Source organism: Lactuca sativa, chromosome 3 (assembly GCF_002870075.4).
Source record: "Lactuca sativa cultivar Salinas chromosome 3, Lsat_Salinas_v11, whole genome shotgun sequence".
NCBI classification, from domain to species: Eukaryota; Viridiplantae; Streptophyta; class Magnoliopsida; order Asterales; family Asteraceae; genus Lactuca; species Lactuca sativa.
Window position 1 is genome coordinate 75,473,437 of NC_056625.2, and position 17,541 is coordinate 75,490,977.

At 33.4% G+C, this 17,541-nt stretch overlaps 1 protein-coding gene across 1 annotated transcript; it reads right to left on the reverse strand.

The window, feature by feature from the left end:
• Positions 1–12,719: 12,719 nt before the first annotated feature.
• Positions 12,720–15,632, reverse strand: LOC111920918 (myosin-binding protein 2). Its single transcript, XM_023916485.3, has 3 exons — positions 14,365–15,632; positions 14,168–14,272; positions 12,720–14,083 (listed from the first exon to the last, which is right to left on the reverse strand). Exons 1-3 carry the CDS (start codon positions 15,374–15,376, stop codon positions 13,035–13,037), a joined length of 2,166 nt encoding a protein of 721 aa, XP_023772253.1. The 5' UTR covers positions 15,377–15,632; the 3' UTR covers positions 12,720–13,034.
• Positions 15,633–17,541: the final 1,909 nt, after the last annotated feature.

The window sequence follows — 17,541 nt, forward strand, 5'->3', positions numbered from 1 at the left end:
TTCACTTCTTCTTTGTCTTCATCAGTGTCATCAGTCTTACAGCTTTCAACTTCCACATTATCAAAGTCACAAGTTTGCGAAGTAGAGGGTTTATCATTTTCATCCTTTACTATCGAATCAACTATAATTTCTTTGACCTTAGATGTTATATTAATGATAGACAATTTAGAACAATCAACCTCTTCTTCATCTTCGATCTCACTGATTTCACTCACATTATCTGAATTGTCATCGACATCAGCATAATTGTGTTGAGAATCAAGAGTTGAAGTTTCAGTTTTCTTTAAGATTTTCACTTGTTCATTCATTGTCAAACTTTCATTAACAATACTAACCAATTCATCCGCATTCAAAAATTTATCAATTTTGACAATACCATATGCGAATCTATCATCAGGTATTTTGTCAAATTGAGCAATTGTGTTTTCACAGTCATAAGAAACAACATCATCTTTTTCGCGTTCATATTCAAGAAAAGGTAAAAGTTTCCTATGTTGTTCTTTGCTTATTTCAGATGAATGATGTAAAGCTGTTAACTTCACATATAAACGTTTAGCAGAGTTACAACAAATGTTTCTTTGTGCTTGTAACAACCTAACATCTTTATCAAGATTGTTCCTATCACAATTTACATTTTTCATTTGCAATTCAAGTTTATCTACTCTGATTCGTTTTATTTCTAATTGTCTTCTTGTCTCAACAAGTTGCAATTTTAGATTTTGTGCTTCTGTACTGGCAAACACAATAACAGAATCAAAATAAGCAACACTATCATCAAATGAAGTTATTTCAGCATCATAAACAGATAAAGGAATATTAAAGGATTCAAGAATAGCAAGTACCTTGGTGGTCATTGGAGATTTATCAGTGGACTTGGACACAAAGCATCGTCCAGAAACATTCTCTTCGCAATTATCTTCATAACTTACGAACATTGCACCATGAGTTGGGTGCCTCATCATCAGATCCTAGAGATCAGATCTGATAAGTTCCACTTTCTTCTTCATCAGACTCTCCTTTCACAACTAAAGACAATCCTTTCGCCTTTGCACACACCTCCTCAAGCTTCTCTGAGTAGTAGGCTTCGTCTTTGATTTTGCTTTTCTTCTCCTCTTTCTTTCTCAGCATATAATCAGCTGTGAAGTGATTTGCACCATTGCAGTAATGACAATTAATTCCAGAATCACCTTTTAGTTTCTTCTCTCCTTTCGCATCTTTTTGCTTGTCTTCAACATTTTCAAATTTCTTCTTTTCCTCACTTCCAGCTTTTATGAATCCACTCTTCGCATTAGTTTGCTTTCCTTTTGGATTGAAAGGCTTTTTGAAAAATTTCTTAACTCTGTTGTTTGAATATAATGCAACTGCTTCATCATCAGAATTCATTAAGAAACCTTCATTGTCTGATCCTTCCTTTTCTCCAGCATCAATTTCAGTAACCTTTGAAACTAAATCCAATGGACCTCCTAGACTCTATTTCGATTCTTCAAGCATTTCTGTAACTTCGCTTTCATGTGTTTTCAGCTAGTTGTAGAGATAATTCAAGGTGGTTGTATCAAAATTTTGTTGGTTCTTTATCATCATACTCACACTACGCCATTCTTTGCGAAGACCCATGATGAATGTTAGATTGAATTCCATGAGAGATCTTCTGATTCCATACCTGCTGCAACGATAAACAAGCTCATTCAGACGATCATAGTAGTTTTCAAGAGTTTCAGCATCCTTTTGTCTGAATTCCTTAAGTTCAACAAGACATTGCTTAACGGAATTGATCTTCGTCTTTTTGCTACCTTGATACTTCTCTTTTAGTGTGATCCAAATGTCCTTGGCTGTTTTACAACTACGAATGTAATTGTAAACCACAGGAGGCAAAGCACCTCTTAGTTCTCTCATACAACTTTTCTCATTTTTCTTCAGGCGAATCTGTTGTTCAGCAACTTCTTCTGAAGAAGCAGATTGTCCAATTGATGGAACATTTTCAGGAAGTAGACCTTTTCCACTGATACAATTCCAGAGCTCTTCATCAATTCCATTTAAGTAATCATCCATCCTATCAGCCCACTTATCATAGTATTCAGGGATTAACATTGAAATTTTGGTTGAAGAACCAAGTAAGTGAGGGAAAGAAGTCATGGTATTCATGTTGAAGTTCGCCATTAATGAACACGAGAATTTTTCAGAAAACTTGAAAAACTTGATGAATTTGTGAATTGATCACTGATTGCTAATCGATCACTCGACTAAACAATTCAAATGCAGAATCGATTCAAATCTGAAGATCAAGAGTGATTTTCAGAACCAAAATGCGCTGAAAATTTTGAGTAAAATCACTACTCAAAAAGCAAATGATTCTAAAACGAAAATCAGATCAATGCAGTTTGAATCCTACTCTGATACCAATTGAAGAGAATTGTAATCGAGATTTAGAAAGCAATCATGATTATACGAGTGAGAAGTAAGAACACAAGAAGTAAATATTAATCAGATCTTATATTGATAAAGAAACTGATTACAGACTTAAGCAGAGAAAACATGCGAATGATTAATGAATCACTCGCATATTCGATGTCTCTACTTCTAACCTCAGTCCTATTTATAGGAAACCTGAGTGTACAAAAAATATACTAAGTCCTGAACTATACGCTTTGCACAAATGAAGACTTAGTAAAATAACTAACATGCGAAACTAAAGAAAACAAACACTTCGACTTTTACAATATCTAGACTCTACAATGAGTATCATTGGAATTATGTTCAATCGATCTATTTCACAGAGTAAAGATCATAGACAAACTTAGTGTGCATACTTGGTGTATGGCATAACTAATGTTTGGAAAAACATAGTGTGCATACTTGGTGTATGGCATGACTAGTGTTTGGAAAAAAAAAACCAATAGTGTACATGCTTGGAGCATGGGAAAACTATTGTTTTAATTCAAGTATAAAGTTGATAGTTTGAAACAGTATGAAATGAATAATGTGTAATCAATATGGTGATAAATAAAAGATGTTCTATTTATATTCATAAGTTCTGAGACGATATTTGATTAAATTATTCGTGTGTTTCACTTTGCATGTTTTGACTACCAGAATAACTAGGTCATTCTTCCCGAATGACTAAGTTATTCAAACCATCCACAGTCGGTCATATGTTGGAAGTAGATATGAATCAAGATTGTCATGAAGCTGGATTGTAGATGTCCAAGTTATGGGACATAACACGAGTTGCTACAACATTCATGAGTGCTCATAAGTTCTGAGTATTGGATTCAACCCACGCTCACTGGTATCATTTCATGGAATTTATCCTGAGTGATCGTGAGACGGTAAAATCATATAAGTCTTCAAACCTAGAGATATGACTTGTTGCCTATGAGTTGGTTATACATTGATCGTACGAAAACGCATTAGTAACTCGATGTTATAAAACGTGCCTTTGTGTATGATTCAACAAGTAGTAGAACAAGCATATGAGTCGAAGTTTAACTGTTCCTTCTTGGATTAGAAGCGATATATGGGCCCCTCAATGATTTTGTGTTGACCCATGTACCGGGCCCGGTCAGAACTAAGTTGATGTCTTTAATTAAGTTGTATGTCAAACAAATCGGAAATCGGGAAACAAACTGCTGGACAATAAGTAAGACATTGTTCCATGTATTTGTCCGACTGATATCTAGAACAGAGGATTATATGATCACTTATCTTAAATGGTGTATCATCGTCATCTCAGTTCCGCGAGACCTTGAAAGAGCTACAATTGCTGATCGGTTCTTGAATTTATTCTTGCAGATATAGTTATTAGACTTATCCAAGTGCGAGACTGTTGGATTAGGTGACTAAGTTCATAACTATTTCTGGGATGTACTTGACCTGGTTGGCATGGTCCATTTGAGTTGCATGGCATTGCAACACTTGGATAGACTAAATGAGAGAAAGGAAACTTAAGGATTATTAATATATTATAAGTTCTAATATATTAATAATATTATTTAGTTAGTATTGATCAAAGAATTAATTAAATGATCAAAAAGAGACTAATTAAATATATGGGGTTGATTTTGTTAATAATATATTCTTATATAGTGGGCAAATGATCCATGATTTGTATGGATTGGGCTATAACCCATAAGGTGCTCCATGGATAATCCATGGAGGTTACAAACCCATGGATCATGGAATTTGAAAAGCCAAGACAATTAGGGTTTAAATGGTGTAACCCTACTTGTTCCACAAATATATAAAGACCCCTAGTCTAGCAAAATCGGCACTACTTGTACAAGATAGAGGGCTAGCCGATTTTGAGGTTAAGTGAACTTCTCTAAAGTCTATTCCAAGATTTGTAGTGTTGTTTGAGACATTTGAGACATCATACTTGTGGTGCTAGGCTCACAAGGTTCTCAAGGAATCCAAACTACAAAACTTATATTCGTCTTCTAACATTTATGATTAAAAGTTCCTCATGGTATGCTAGATAGGTTAAAAACCTTGGAAAATTAATTTTGCATGTATCATAGTAAAACATAGATCCAAGGTTTCTAGGGTTGCATGTACACCTTATGAGTGTTAGAATGCTCAAAAACCCAACATATATGTTTTTACCAGAAGGGTATCATACTAAAAATGATAGTAGGGTTTGTAAGCTTGTTAAGTCCCTATATGGTTAAAAACAGGCTCCACACAAGTGGAATGAAAAGTTATGTTCTTCCTTTTCAGTTTTTGGTTTTGTTCAAAGTGTAAGTGATTAATCATTGTTTGTTAGAACAAAAAATAACACCATTGTCATTTTATTGGTTTATGTGGATGATATAATTTTGACTAGTAATAGAAATAAAGAAATTGACAATGTTAAATTGTTTCTTAAGTCTCAATTTAGAATAAAATATTTGGGTTTGTTAAAGTATGTTTTGGGAATTGAAGTATTACCTATAGTTAATGGTGTTTGTCTGAATCAAAGAAAATATTGTTTAGAGCTTTTACATAAGTTTGGAATGTTGGACTGTAAGCCTGTTAAAATCCTTTGGAAGTTAATTTTGTTTTTAATAGAGATTGTGATGATAATTCTGAATATGTTAGTAATATTACTGAATTTCAAAAGCTTATTGGAAAACTGATTTATCTTACTGTAACAAGACCTGATATTAGTTATGTTGTTCAAGTGTTGAGTCACGCATAAGCCCATAAAATCTCATCTAAATGTTGCTTTTAGATTACTAAGGTATTTAAAAGATTGTCCTGGAAAAGGTGTTGTGTTTTCTAAGTCTAGTGTTTTTGATATTGTTGGTTATGTGGATGCTGATTAAGCTAAGTGTCTGTCAACAAGGAGGTGTGTGTCTGTCAACAAGGAGGTCCGTGTCAGGATATTTGGTTTATTTAGGTAGTTCTCTTATTTCTTGGAAAAGTAAGAAACAAAGCACAGTATCCAGGTCCTCAACTGAGTCTGAATATCGTGCTTTGGGTTCTGTTACTTGTGAGGTATTGTGGATTTTGAAAGTTGTGAATGATCTTGGTTATAAAGATTTAACTCATGTTAAATTGTTTTGTGATAATGAATCTGCTATTAAGTTAGCATTAAATCCAGTTTTTCATGAGAAAACAAAACATTTTGAAATAGATGTTCACTTCATTAGAGAAAAAATTGAAAATGGTATTTTAAAATTAGTTAAAGTTGATTCATCTAATCAAAATGCAGATATTTTGACTAAGTCTTTGACTTCTTTTCAACATGAGTTTTTGTCAAAAAGACTTGGACTTTTAAATATGTTTTCAGGAAATAATGTAGTGTTTTCAAATGATAAGTTTGAGAGGGGGTGTTAAAAGTAATAGGGTCATGAGCAAACTTATCATTTGTATTGATATGGTATTCAGGGTGTGTAGTGTTAAATTATTTTATGCATAAGGGTGCTATTGTAATCCTGTGAGTGTAGGTGAAGGATACACACAAATTCTTTAACCCGAACCTAATCCATGGGTGGTTCATGGGTTGTATGTTGCCCCAACTATTTAAAGTGGAAGCTGAGTTCATTTGTTATACACCACAAGTCTTAGTCGTCTCTTTCTCTCTCATTTGTTCTCTTTAGATTAGGGTTTCAGATTGTTCGTATTTGCTAAAGACTTGATTCCTAATGTTCATCTGAGAGTTGAGAGTGATTGTAGTGAGGTTTTCCTTTGTATTTGTTTGATGTAAACCAACTGTTTCATAGTGAATGAAATGTTGATGTTGGGAAAATCTTGAGTTTATACTTTCGCACAGTATTACAAGAAATAGAAAGGAGATTTAAGCCATTCCCCCAATACAAAATTTCATTTTCCATATTTATGTTTAATCCATACATGAACCATTGATCTAACTCCTTCAAACACCAAGAAAGAGTGGCTTGGTTTTTGCTTGACATGACATGCTAATTACATGACATGCTTGATGTGTGTGTTATTTGATCCAACTTTTTTTCATTTTCACTTCTTCCTCTCTTTCTACAATTCCATGTATTGTATTTGTCATTGTAAAATTTATATGAATCCTATGTAGAGCTTAGGTTAGGTTCATGTCAAAAAACTAAGGTGATATAGTGAAAAACTTGATATCACTTTCTTAAGCCTTAATCATATATGTCTTTGAACTTTTAAAGCATCCATAAAAGAGTTTTTTTTCTCGAAAAATCTTTTTATACGCCGTATAAAATAGATGTTTTTTTTTCATTTGACTATTTTAATTTTGTTTTTATTAATTGTTTATTTCTTGTTTGTTGAACAATGAAGAGACCCACAACATTGTTGAAAAAGCTTAAGGGAAAAGTTTGTAAAACTATTTGAAGAGGCTCTAATTTGCCAATATTTCTCTAATAGTTTTTTTCGTATTCAAGAGATTTTTTTTGGTTTGAAAAAGCTATTGAAAAAATTCTTAAAAATCTCATATTATGAATGCTTTTATATGTCATTTTATTACTACAATCTCCACCTCAACATAGAAATATGTCTATTCAAACTTCCAATTTAGAAGTGGATGAATTGTATGTACACATACAAAGATCAGGAAGAGAATTCCAAAGGGACCGCTTTTTATAGATCATGTAGAGCGTAAATATTGACCACAATTATCTAAACCTAGCAAGTGGTCCAAATTTCATTAATTACGACAGAATTCTTGGTTCAAATCAAATGTTTAGTAACAAACATAGACATATCCCAAACAAAAAGGACACCTCCCGAACTATCCCTTGGCCTATTACAGACGTAATTAAACGTAGATTTTCCCAAACCGTACTCACCATTGAAAGATACAACCTTGTCATTTTCGTTTCTTAAATACCCCAAAAGTTGATATTATCTTCCTAGCATAAGCCTGAGGAATCACTTCCTCGTTTTATCATACTATCACGTAGACAACACATCAACATTTACCACAAAAGTGTAGTCTCATGCCACACCTAAAGAGTGGTGCCACACTCATTTTTTGTTTTTGTTTTTAAATAATTACAAATATTAGTTTTAATTAATTACAAAATATTTCATTATTATATATTATACTAATTCTAAAGTCCTTGGTGAACAGTACTTGGCTGATTGGCTAAAATTTTATTTTATTTTATTTTATTTTATTTTATTTATTTATTAAAGCTTCTGGAACCTTTCACCGCCTCATCTCTCTACAACTATGTAAACATGGATTAGATTGCTCCACCGCTTTTTCTTTCGCTAATTCTTCCACCGCCTTAGGTTAATCCCCACTGCTTTTCTCCCACCGCACATACTCACTGCTCTTCATACTCGGTGTATCTCGATGCTTCGTTTTTCCACCTCCCAAAACCTCCCACTTCCTTCCGCAACTTCTAATCTCCCCCAAGCTCCTCCAAACCAGACAGCGAATGAAGATCCAACCTTTGATTTCGGAGTTGAGGTATGCTACACTTGATGCAATTCGTTGGTGTGACAACGACCCAACATCCAGACTTTATTTTCGGATTTGAAGTATCCACTTCTCACATTTTTTTGTTTCAGTTGCGAGATTTTTTAGTGTATGATATCTTAAATCGGCCAACGGAATTTGCTTAGCTCTGATTCTCCGATTTACATTGTTTTCATGTTGTTTCCCTGATCAAGGTGTAATATTTTTGGTGAATTGGCAATTTGTTCTGATTGTCTAATTTTTACAGAAAATTGAAAGTTGTTTTGATACACACCAAACGCTCGCTAAAATGCTTCAACTGAATGGTATTTCTTCTTTTTTATCTGAAAACTCCATAAATATTTTCACTGTTATTGTTGTTATTTTTCTGCTACATATCTCTAATCAGTTTTTTCGAACAATGGAAGTCAATAGCCTACACGTGGTGTTTTTAACACCCTCATCAACTCCAACAATGTAAGAACATTTGATGCTTCTCAAATAATTTATGAATTTTGATGTAATCTCCATTTTATTTGAAACCTTCTTTGAAAGTGTATTCTTTTTATATTGAAGATCCATTTAATTTTGAATCATGACATGGATAATTGGCTTTGAACTTTAGTAATCTATATTTAATGCATTGTACCAATAAGAATCAAAATTATTAATTTTTTTTAATTATACCTTCGTATAAAAATGATATAAGTGAAATTAATAAAAAAATATATGAGACATATTTATAGATTTTTAAAAGATTTTAAAAACCTTTTTAAAATGTATAAATAAGTCTCATATATTTCTTTATTTATTTCATTTATCATTTATATATCTGAAGTTATAATACAAAAAAGAATGTTTTTATATTTTTGTTATGTAGTAGTACAACGTTGAGTTCCTGATAAGATGTTTTGTGGTCTGAGGTTGGTTTCTTTGAGGTTTGTCATTTTTCTGATTGGTCTTATAAATGAACAAAAACTGTGCAATTTGTTGGTGGATTGAGACGAGTGCAATTTCAGTTTTCATAATTCCACATGGTTTTTAGTTGAGAGTGATGGTAGAATGTATAGAAAACATAAAACCCATACTCTGTAAGTGTTCCCAAGTTTTTGTAAACTCCTCCTTGGTATTGTGAAATTTTTTGTCCATTTTAAATATCGGTTTTAAGATTATTTACAACTCTAATTTGGTTCATTTGTTTTGTATTATTTACATGTTTAAGGTGTTCTTTTTACTATGTGAATCAGGTCTTCCAAGCAATTTGCAATGAATGTTTCATATTGTATTCAGGTGGAAACCTCTATTTCAAGAAGAATAGGTTGTAAGACGTCATCGATGCTTATACAAATGTATTCTCACTATTGGATTTGTTTTAATCCCAACATTTTATCATTGTAATCTATTTGATAAAATGATGCTTCAAATTCTAGGCGATAAATAATTTTGTATTTGTCTATTACGTTTCTTGTGTATAATGATGGGGTAAGAGTTGAAGAGGACTTTCGATGTTGATTTGTAATTTTGGTTGCCATTGACCGAAGGAGAACTTGAATTAGCCGAATTAGCCGAGAGGCTGGTTGTTATAATTAGAAAGATACTTAAAATTACAAAACTATTCATTTTATTTCTTTGAAGTCTTTTAAGTTTTTTTTTTTTTTTTTTTTTTTTTTTTTTTTTTTTTTTTGAAGATTGGTGAATGATCCATTGTCACAAGATGGAGGGACATAGATCAATAGAGACTCACATGCATGTTTCTGTGGAGGTATGAGATGGTATCGGTTGGGATTTCGTTTTCAGAAGTCTATAGAGTTTGTTTGGAATGTGAATTCAATTCCATTCTAATCCCACATTGACATATTCAAATTCCTTATTTTTGCTATTAGTTTTTGTGATGTCGGGCTGGAAAATCTAGATTTAATGTCAAAAATATGAAGCTGATGCATGGAAACAACACAATTAGAGACATTAAGCAGTTTTATCAAGGTCTGTGTAATCAATCTCCTTCCATTTTGATAAAAAAAATTATTTGTTTCTACTTCTCTAATAAATTTAATTTTTTATCGACTTTGTATTTATATTGCTTTAAAAATAATTAATTTGATTGTTGGGTGTGAACCTCGATAATTAGTTTTCAAATTGTGAATCCTTGATTCTTTCTTTTATGTGATTATTTTGAAGAATGTTTTGTTAATGTTACAAGGTAATTTATGTTTTATCATGTTATCAGATCACAATAATTATCATATTGCGATACTTAAAGCGTTACATTATTTTTGGAAATAATAGAAATATGGTTATTGGCTGAATTACCCTTCTGTTGATTTTGTAATATCTTTTTGGGTAAGGGCAAGCCTGGTAAGCCATTGTTTAACTTTTTTAGCTTATTACATCCCATGTTTTATGGTTACCATTTAGTACTCCAGAGGGTAATGAAATTTGGTAAATGGAATTTGTATTTCTGTTATGGTAATGTAATCCAATTCCAATCCCGCAAAGAGGGGTTCTTCCCTAGTTAAAAATAAAAACTCATTATATAGCATTACTTGAAAAAAAAAATAACAACATAACATTAAAAGAAATCCTAGAAACTAAGAGAAAAATAGAAATTAAAAAAAACTCAAACAAACTACATGAAATCGTCCTCCGAGAACTCGTGTCCCGGGTCATCCGGGGGATCTAAATTGAGGTTAATGTGTCGAATCCTGTAAATATATTCCACCAAGTCCATGCGAAGACTGTGAAATGTTTCATTGGAACAAACCCCGACTTTCTTTTCCATGTACTCATCGCCACCAATTTCTATTGGTTATGTCTTGAGGATGGTTTCATGCTCATCATACTCACATATCGTTCTTCCTTCGTCTTCGATAATCATATTATGCAGTATTATACATGCATACATGACTTCCTGAAGTTTTTCCTCACTGAAAAAAATTGTTGGTTTTTTCAATATGAACCAATGTTTCTTCAGAGCTCCAAAAGCCCGCTCGACATCCTTCCTAGTTCTTTCTTGAGCTTTCTTGAATTTTTTCCGTCTAAAATCATGTGGACACGTAAACGATTTAACAAAAACTACATACTCAAGATAGATCCCATCAACTAGATAATAACCATATTTATATGATGTTACACACAATTGAAAAGAAGAATCTGATGCAGATCCGTCATATATGTTGTTAAATATAGATGAACGATTAAGAATGTTAATGTTGTTAATCGAACTAGGAGAACAAAAAAAACATGCCAAATCCACTAATCCTGTGACGCCACTACTTTAAGTATGACCGTTGGGTGACCATGATCACCTCAGGTAAATTGACCATGATGTGAGGTAGAGCAATTTTCCCATACCCAATGTAGACAATCTAATCCAGAAAAATCATGTACGCTAGCATAATAAGATTGCAATTTGATGATGTCATTGCGTTTAGTCTTACATAAATATTTTGGCCCATAAAGTTGAATAACATAAAGCTGAATAACGGTTTTGCAAAAATAATGTAGACTATTTCGTACAGTCCTAGCGGACATCCTAAACTCTCGTCCAACGCATCAAGTGTGATACCATATGCTAATTGACGAAATGCACTGTGCATTTTTGTAAAGGAGTAAAATCGGGTAAACCTCTAGCATCGGGACGTTGTTGGAAAAAAAATCACACTCCCTCGTTAGATCTTCGACTATACGTTCGTACAAAGGTTTGAACATTCTAAAACGCCTTCGCAAGTAGTACCTTTTAAAAGTGTCATTCTCATGAAAGTAGTCTTGTATCAAACGTTTGTTTGCTTCTTCAATGTTTCTATAAATATATCTTCGTGTTCTTTGTTTAGCACTTTCGGCTACGCTACTGCATATAACTTCATACGTTTTCTCCGCCAATTTAGTAGCAGCGATAACAACATCTAGCATAACTTCAAAGTTCAAATCATCAGCTCCTTCCAAGTTCATTGTTAATAAATACATTAGAATGTTATATTTTGTCGTTGTTAACATTTGAACTAGTAATCTGTAATGTTCTTTTTTTAATTTGTTGACATTTGAAAAAAACAAATATGGATGATTGCGTTTTTGGATATCCGAATTGATATCCGATTCCGTATCCAAAATTTCGGATACGAAATTTGATACCAAAAATCAACTGTCCAAAATTTCGGACATCCGGGTTTTTGGATATCTAATTATGAACACCCTTACATACGCCCAAAAAAAAGGGGGAAATGGATGACAACATTAAAACCTGTAGCCTCCTACACAAATCCTATAAAAAGAGATGTTTCTCATTTAACTACTTCCCCCTTCAACTATAAGACCTGAGGATGTGTGTGGGAAAGATCCCTCACTTTTTGTCTGTCACGTCAGCCTTTTCCTTATTTTTTTGTCCCTCACCAAAACTCAGGATGTGTATGGGAGGGACCTTTCACTCTTTATATATATATATATATATATATATATATATATATATATATATATATATATATATATATATATATATATATATATATATATATATATATTTCATACAAATAGTATACTCATTTTGTAGGGAATTAAAAAAAAAACTATGAATTTTGATATATTTTTATAATTTTTAGTAGATATATAATTTAATAAATATTAAAAAATTGGAAAAAAAATAAAAAAGAAAAGTCTAACCCATCAAAATATGAGAGAAAATGAGGGGTCTCTATCCCCCACTCCCTTCCCGCACCTCCTTTCCGGCAGGGACAGTGCGGTATTGCAATATGCGGGAACACCTCCCACACCTCCTTCCCATGACGCTCCATCCGACCAAATATGTTTTCGAAACCATGACTCAATTGGTTGCAAATCAAGCATATACAATCAAACAATCATCTATACTTACAAATAGACATATGAATTGTTAGGTACAAAGGGTCCCTTGCCCTCTATTCTTACTTTACAAAAATATCATTTGTTAAACATTTAAAATTTAAATTCCTAGACTTACGACTTTATATAATGAAACTAGAAGGTCATCATTTGGATCCTTTTTTAAATTTGCAACCCTACAAAAACAAACACTCATGACTCATCCCCTTTTCCCACGAAAAGGTGATCATAAGGAAAACACCAAAATACCCTTAGTATTTGACACTTCAAAAAAATAAAAACATATCAAATAAATCGTTCTTCATTGAAGATCCATGGTTCGAAGGTCACGTAAATGCTGCAAGATTTCTTGGAGTAGTTCCATTCCTTTGTCACCTTTCTTCAATGATCCAATGCAATGTTTTAAGAACTCTCTATCGGCTTCAAGAGCTTGTAGCCTTCCATAAACTTGATCCACTTCCTCTTCGAAGTCACTCCTCCTCTTTCCAATGTTCCCATTTTCCAACTCTCGGGAATGGAATCCATCTAATGTTATCACTTTCCCTTCGCTCTCTACACCGATCACGTCGGAATGGAATCCGTTTTCCGGCAAACCAATGGTCTCAAATCCATTCTCATAAACTTTCCCGTTTTCCTCATCAAGATCTTGGATAGGTCTTACGTCCACAAACTGTTGATTCTCTTCGTCGCTTAAAGCGAAAAGCTTCTCTTCTAGCACCTTAATTTGTTCAAAAATCAACAACCTTTCTCCCTCAAAATCCGCTAACGAAGATTCAAGGTCGAGAAAACCGTCATCATGGGCGTCCGGATTCCAGCTTTCTTGATTCCGATCAATTGGGATTCCATTCCCATCCTCGGAATGACTACAAGAATCGGAACCCGTCCCACTTTGCTCACTCCCTTGCGAAAGCCGTCTTTCCTTCGCTTCATATTCCACCACTTTTTTCCGATAGAATTCCAATTCCTTTTCCCGTTTTACCATAAGATCATTCAAGAGTTGCAAAGCTTCTTGATCATATTCCGATTGTTCTTCCATCATTCTTTGATATTGTAAGGCCTCCATTTGCATTGCCGCCTTCTCTTCTTGAAGCTGGTTGATCATCGCCATTGTTTCACTGGCAGCTACCGCTGAAGCGCCTCTCTCCTCCTCCAACTCAGCATACAAAGCTTGTAAAGCTGATTTTAGCTTCTCCACGGTGTCAAATGACTCTTCTGCCCCCGATTCCTTTGCCTCTATCATCAACAAACTATTGTTTGGTTGATTTAAGCTCTCTGTCGAATGGGGTGTATTGGGAATTTTCTCTTCCTCAATCTGATTACAGTTTCCATTTAATTTATTTGATTCGAGACCTGGTATAATAAAAATATTCTTGAAATTAGCAAAAAATCAGGGAAGAACGTTACAAGAACTTGAAAGAATATGAAAATCTTTACCATTTTCAATTACATGTATATCATGTGAAATGGATAAAGGTTCTACAACACATAAGTCAAGAACAGTAATCTCTGTTCCAATTGTCACCTCTGCTTCTTCATGAACTGAAATGTAAACATGAGTAAACAAAATCATTCCCATGGAAGTTAAAATCGAAATGAAAATCTTGCAAGATGTAAATTACCCAAATGAGTACCTGGATCGGATTTCTCTGTTTCTACTGCATTTTCTTGAAGTTCTTCGACGAACAGGGTTTGAGTTTCTTGGACAATGGCGGATTTTTCATAAATGACTTCACTGTTTTTTTCATGTAAAACAAGAGAATTATCAGTTTCCTTCAACTCCGTGGATTCAAGCTCTGTCGTATGGTGGTCTTGAATTACTAGAGCTTTTTCGTAATCTCCAGAGGCATGATCTTCATCAGCTTCAGAAACGTTTTGACTTTCCTCCGTTGTTGAATCAACTAATTCAATAGGTACCAACTGATTACCACTATGATCAAAGAAGAATTCGAGATCTTGTGGGAGAAAATCAGAAGTTGAATCTTCCTTCTTTTCAAGTTGATTCAATTCTGTTTCAATTTCAAAAGTATTTGAATCCCATATATCTTTCCCGTCATTATTCATCTGAGTCTCCTTTCTGCTCTGAATTTGAAGGGTTTCTTCCATCAAATCTGATCCGATTTGATCATTGGAACTTTTGATCAAACCCTCGCTCTTAGCATGCTCCAATACATCACAGGAATTGCGAGTCACAACAAAACTATCAAAACTTTTCTTATTAAACTTCAAACCACAGCAAGAACACTTCAAGTTCTGTTCATCTTCATCTTCCCCGTCACTCTGTTTCACCTGGCATTGGAAATCCAGATGAGATGAAAAACAATCTTCACACAATTCTTTGATTTCTGCCAATTTTTTGTGATTTGGGCAGAATCCCAAGATGGAAACCTCTTTGGAATGTAGTTCGCAGAGAAGATCGCGGTGGGAATTGCTGTTTTCGGGTTCTAAGAAACGATGGAGGGTAGAACACCACAAACAGGGTGGCTTTAGGGCAAAGAATTGGGAAAATTTGATGATGAGAAAAGAGAAGAGAGAGTTGAGGAGGAGGAGAAGTATGAGTGTCCATTCAAGAACAGCATAGATGAGAATGAGTGTTATGTTGTTTGTATTCATGTGCACCATGGTTGCAAATTTGTTGGCTGCCATGGCTGCCGCTACTCTGTTTTCTTGAGAGAGAGAGAGAGAGAGAGAGAGAGAGAGAGAGAGAGAGAGAGAGAGAGAGAGAGAGAGAGAGAGAGAGGAAATAAAATAGCGAAGTGGAAAGAAGTAACAGAAGCCTTGGACACCGGAAAGTTGTATTCAGAAAAAAAGAGGTTGGAATGGAAAAAAGTTTGCTATATAGGGCGGAATTACAAAATGGTCCCTTCACAATTCACGAACATATAGTTCATGTAATAATGTAAATCAATCTAACAATAAAATCAAAATGAAAAAAAAAAAAAAAAGTTAATGAATTTGATTTGGCTTTCGGAGAGGTTTGATAAAAGCATTAAAATTACTATTTTCTTCTATAAATTTGTATGTTGAATCAAACAAAATTAAATGAACTCATCACCATTTGTATGATTTTGTCATTTTGATTGAATTAATGGTTGAGCTTTTATGTTATCCGGTTTAGAGACAAAATAATGCAAAAATCTCATGTTTAGGGATTAGTATTGTACCATATTAGCAAGACTCCACACCAAAGGCCCATCACCCTAATACAATGGTCAGATCGATTATGGACGTCATAATGCTCTAACTATACACCAGTGAGCCACGTTGAATAACAACATAACTGAATCACTATATATCTTGCCACAACCAAACAATTATCGTGGCGTCAGAAGGCCTCCACCCAACATAGGATCAGACACTATTACAATCACCTGAGAAAAAAAAAAACATTGTAAAACATGTCTTAGTTGATACAATGGAAAGACATTCCCCCCTTCCACAAACATTATACAAATCCTCCCTCATGAGAGGTACCAATCAACTCTCTTGAGTTAAGCATCCCTAACTTAAGTGTCGAAGTGTAATCTCAGCTACACCTTGGATTATGGACGACTCTAGTTTTCTTTTTTGATCAACCAGCTCAGAAGATTTAAACCAACCTTAATGTTTAATATTTGCACCAATCTAATCCAATTAACTATGGTTAAACAAACTGAACGTATTTAATTAAACATTAGATTTGATCATTTTCCTATTGAACATACTATTCAATGTTCATCAAATATAAATATAATTGTATTTTTATTTTTTAAAGTTTCTACACACACACACATATATATATATATATATATATATATATATATATATATATATATATAGAGAGAGAGAGAGAGAGAGAGAGAGAGAGAGAGAATGTAGATAAATTTGGCAAGTACAACTAAAATTAATAATAAAATTCTGAAATTAAACAATTAAATAAACAAAGAAACTTTTAAAACCCAAGAAATGACATATTTTGTTGTCATAAATGAATTGCAAAAATCACGGGAATTGATCAAAGTAGGGGGAAATAACAAATCGGAGGCCCAAACAATGAAATTTGGTGATCGACCGAGGGGCAGGTGCCGTTTGGCTACCTATCATGAGCTCCGACGCATTGAGAACTTTCTATCAAATTTCTCACGGATAAAAAGTTACCTCATTTTAATTTGAGCTTCTTTTTGTTCCATTTGTCATTCTTCTAGTTGTATATAAACATTTTTGCCTATGGGGTAGAAAAGTCAAGTTACTTGGGATCGACTCATAAAAATCTTGATTCGAGCTGGAGCCAAACTCAAGCTTAGTTTTAAGCTTGTATATTAAAAGAGTTCGAGCCCATCCATCATCTGTCGAGCTTGATTAGACTCATGAATCTAAACAGGCCTACATATATTTATATAATATAAAACATAATTTTAATTTTATATATTAAACTATTATTACATAACTAAATATTAAATATTAAAATATCAAATAATGATAAATAACATTGTTAACTACCCTAAAAATGCAAATGAACTTAATGTTTAACTATAAACGAGTTAAGCCCAAACATCTTAAATTATTCACGAGTCAAACTCAAAAAACTCAAATGAGCTTGATGTTTAACTATTAACATTTTTAGCGACCTTAATTTTCAATGTTTGAGTTTGACTCGTGAATAATTTAAGATGTTTGGGCTGGAGTTCGGTTAGACTCGTTTATGTTTGCCTTATAAACGAGTCAAACCCAAACATCTTAAATTATTCACGAGTCAAACTCAAACATTGAAAATTAAACTTGAAACAAGTCGAACCCATGCTTACATAAACTTAAGTTTGGCTTTGTTTGTT

Excerpts from the sequence above, each read along its gene's own strand:
- LOC111920918 (XM_023916485.3), bottom strand. The coding sequence starts at position 15,376 with ATGGCAGCCAACAAATTTGCAACCATGGTGCACATGAATACAAACAAC. Across the intron at positions 14,273-14,364 it reads AACAGAGAAATCCGATCCAG|TTCATGAAGAAGCAGAGGTG; the intron begins GTACTCATTTGG and ends TTTACATTTCAG. Across the intron at positions 14,084-14,167 it reads TATACATGTAATTGAAAATG|GTCTCGAATCAAATAAATTA; the intron begins GTAAAGATTTTC and ends TTATTATACCAG.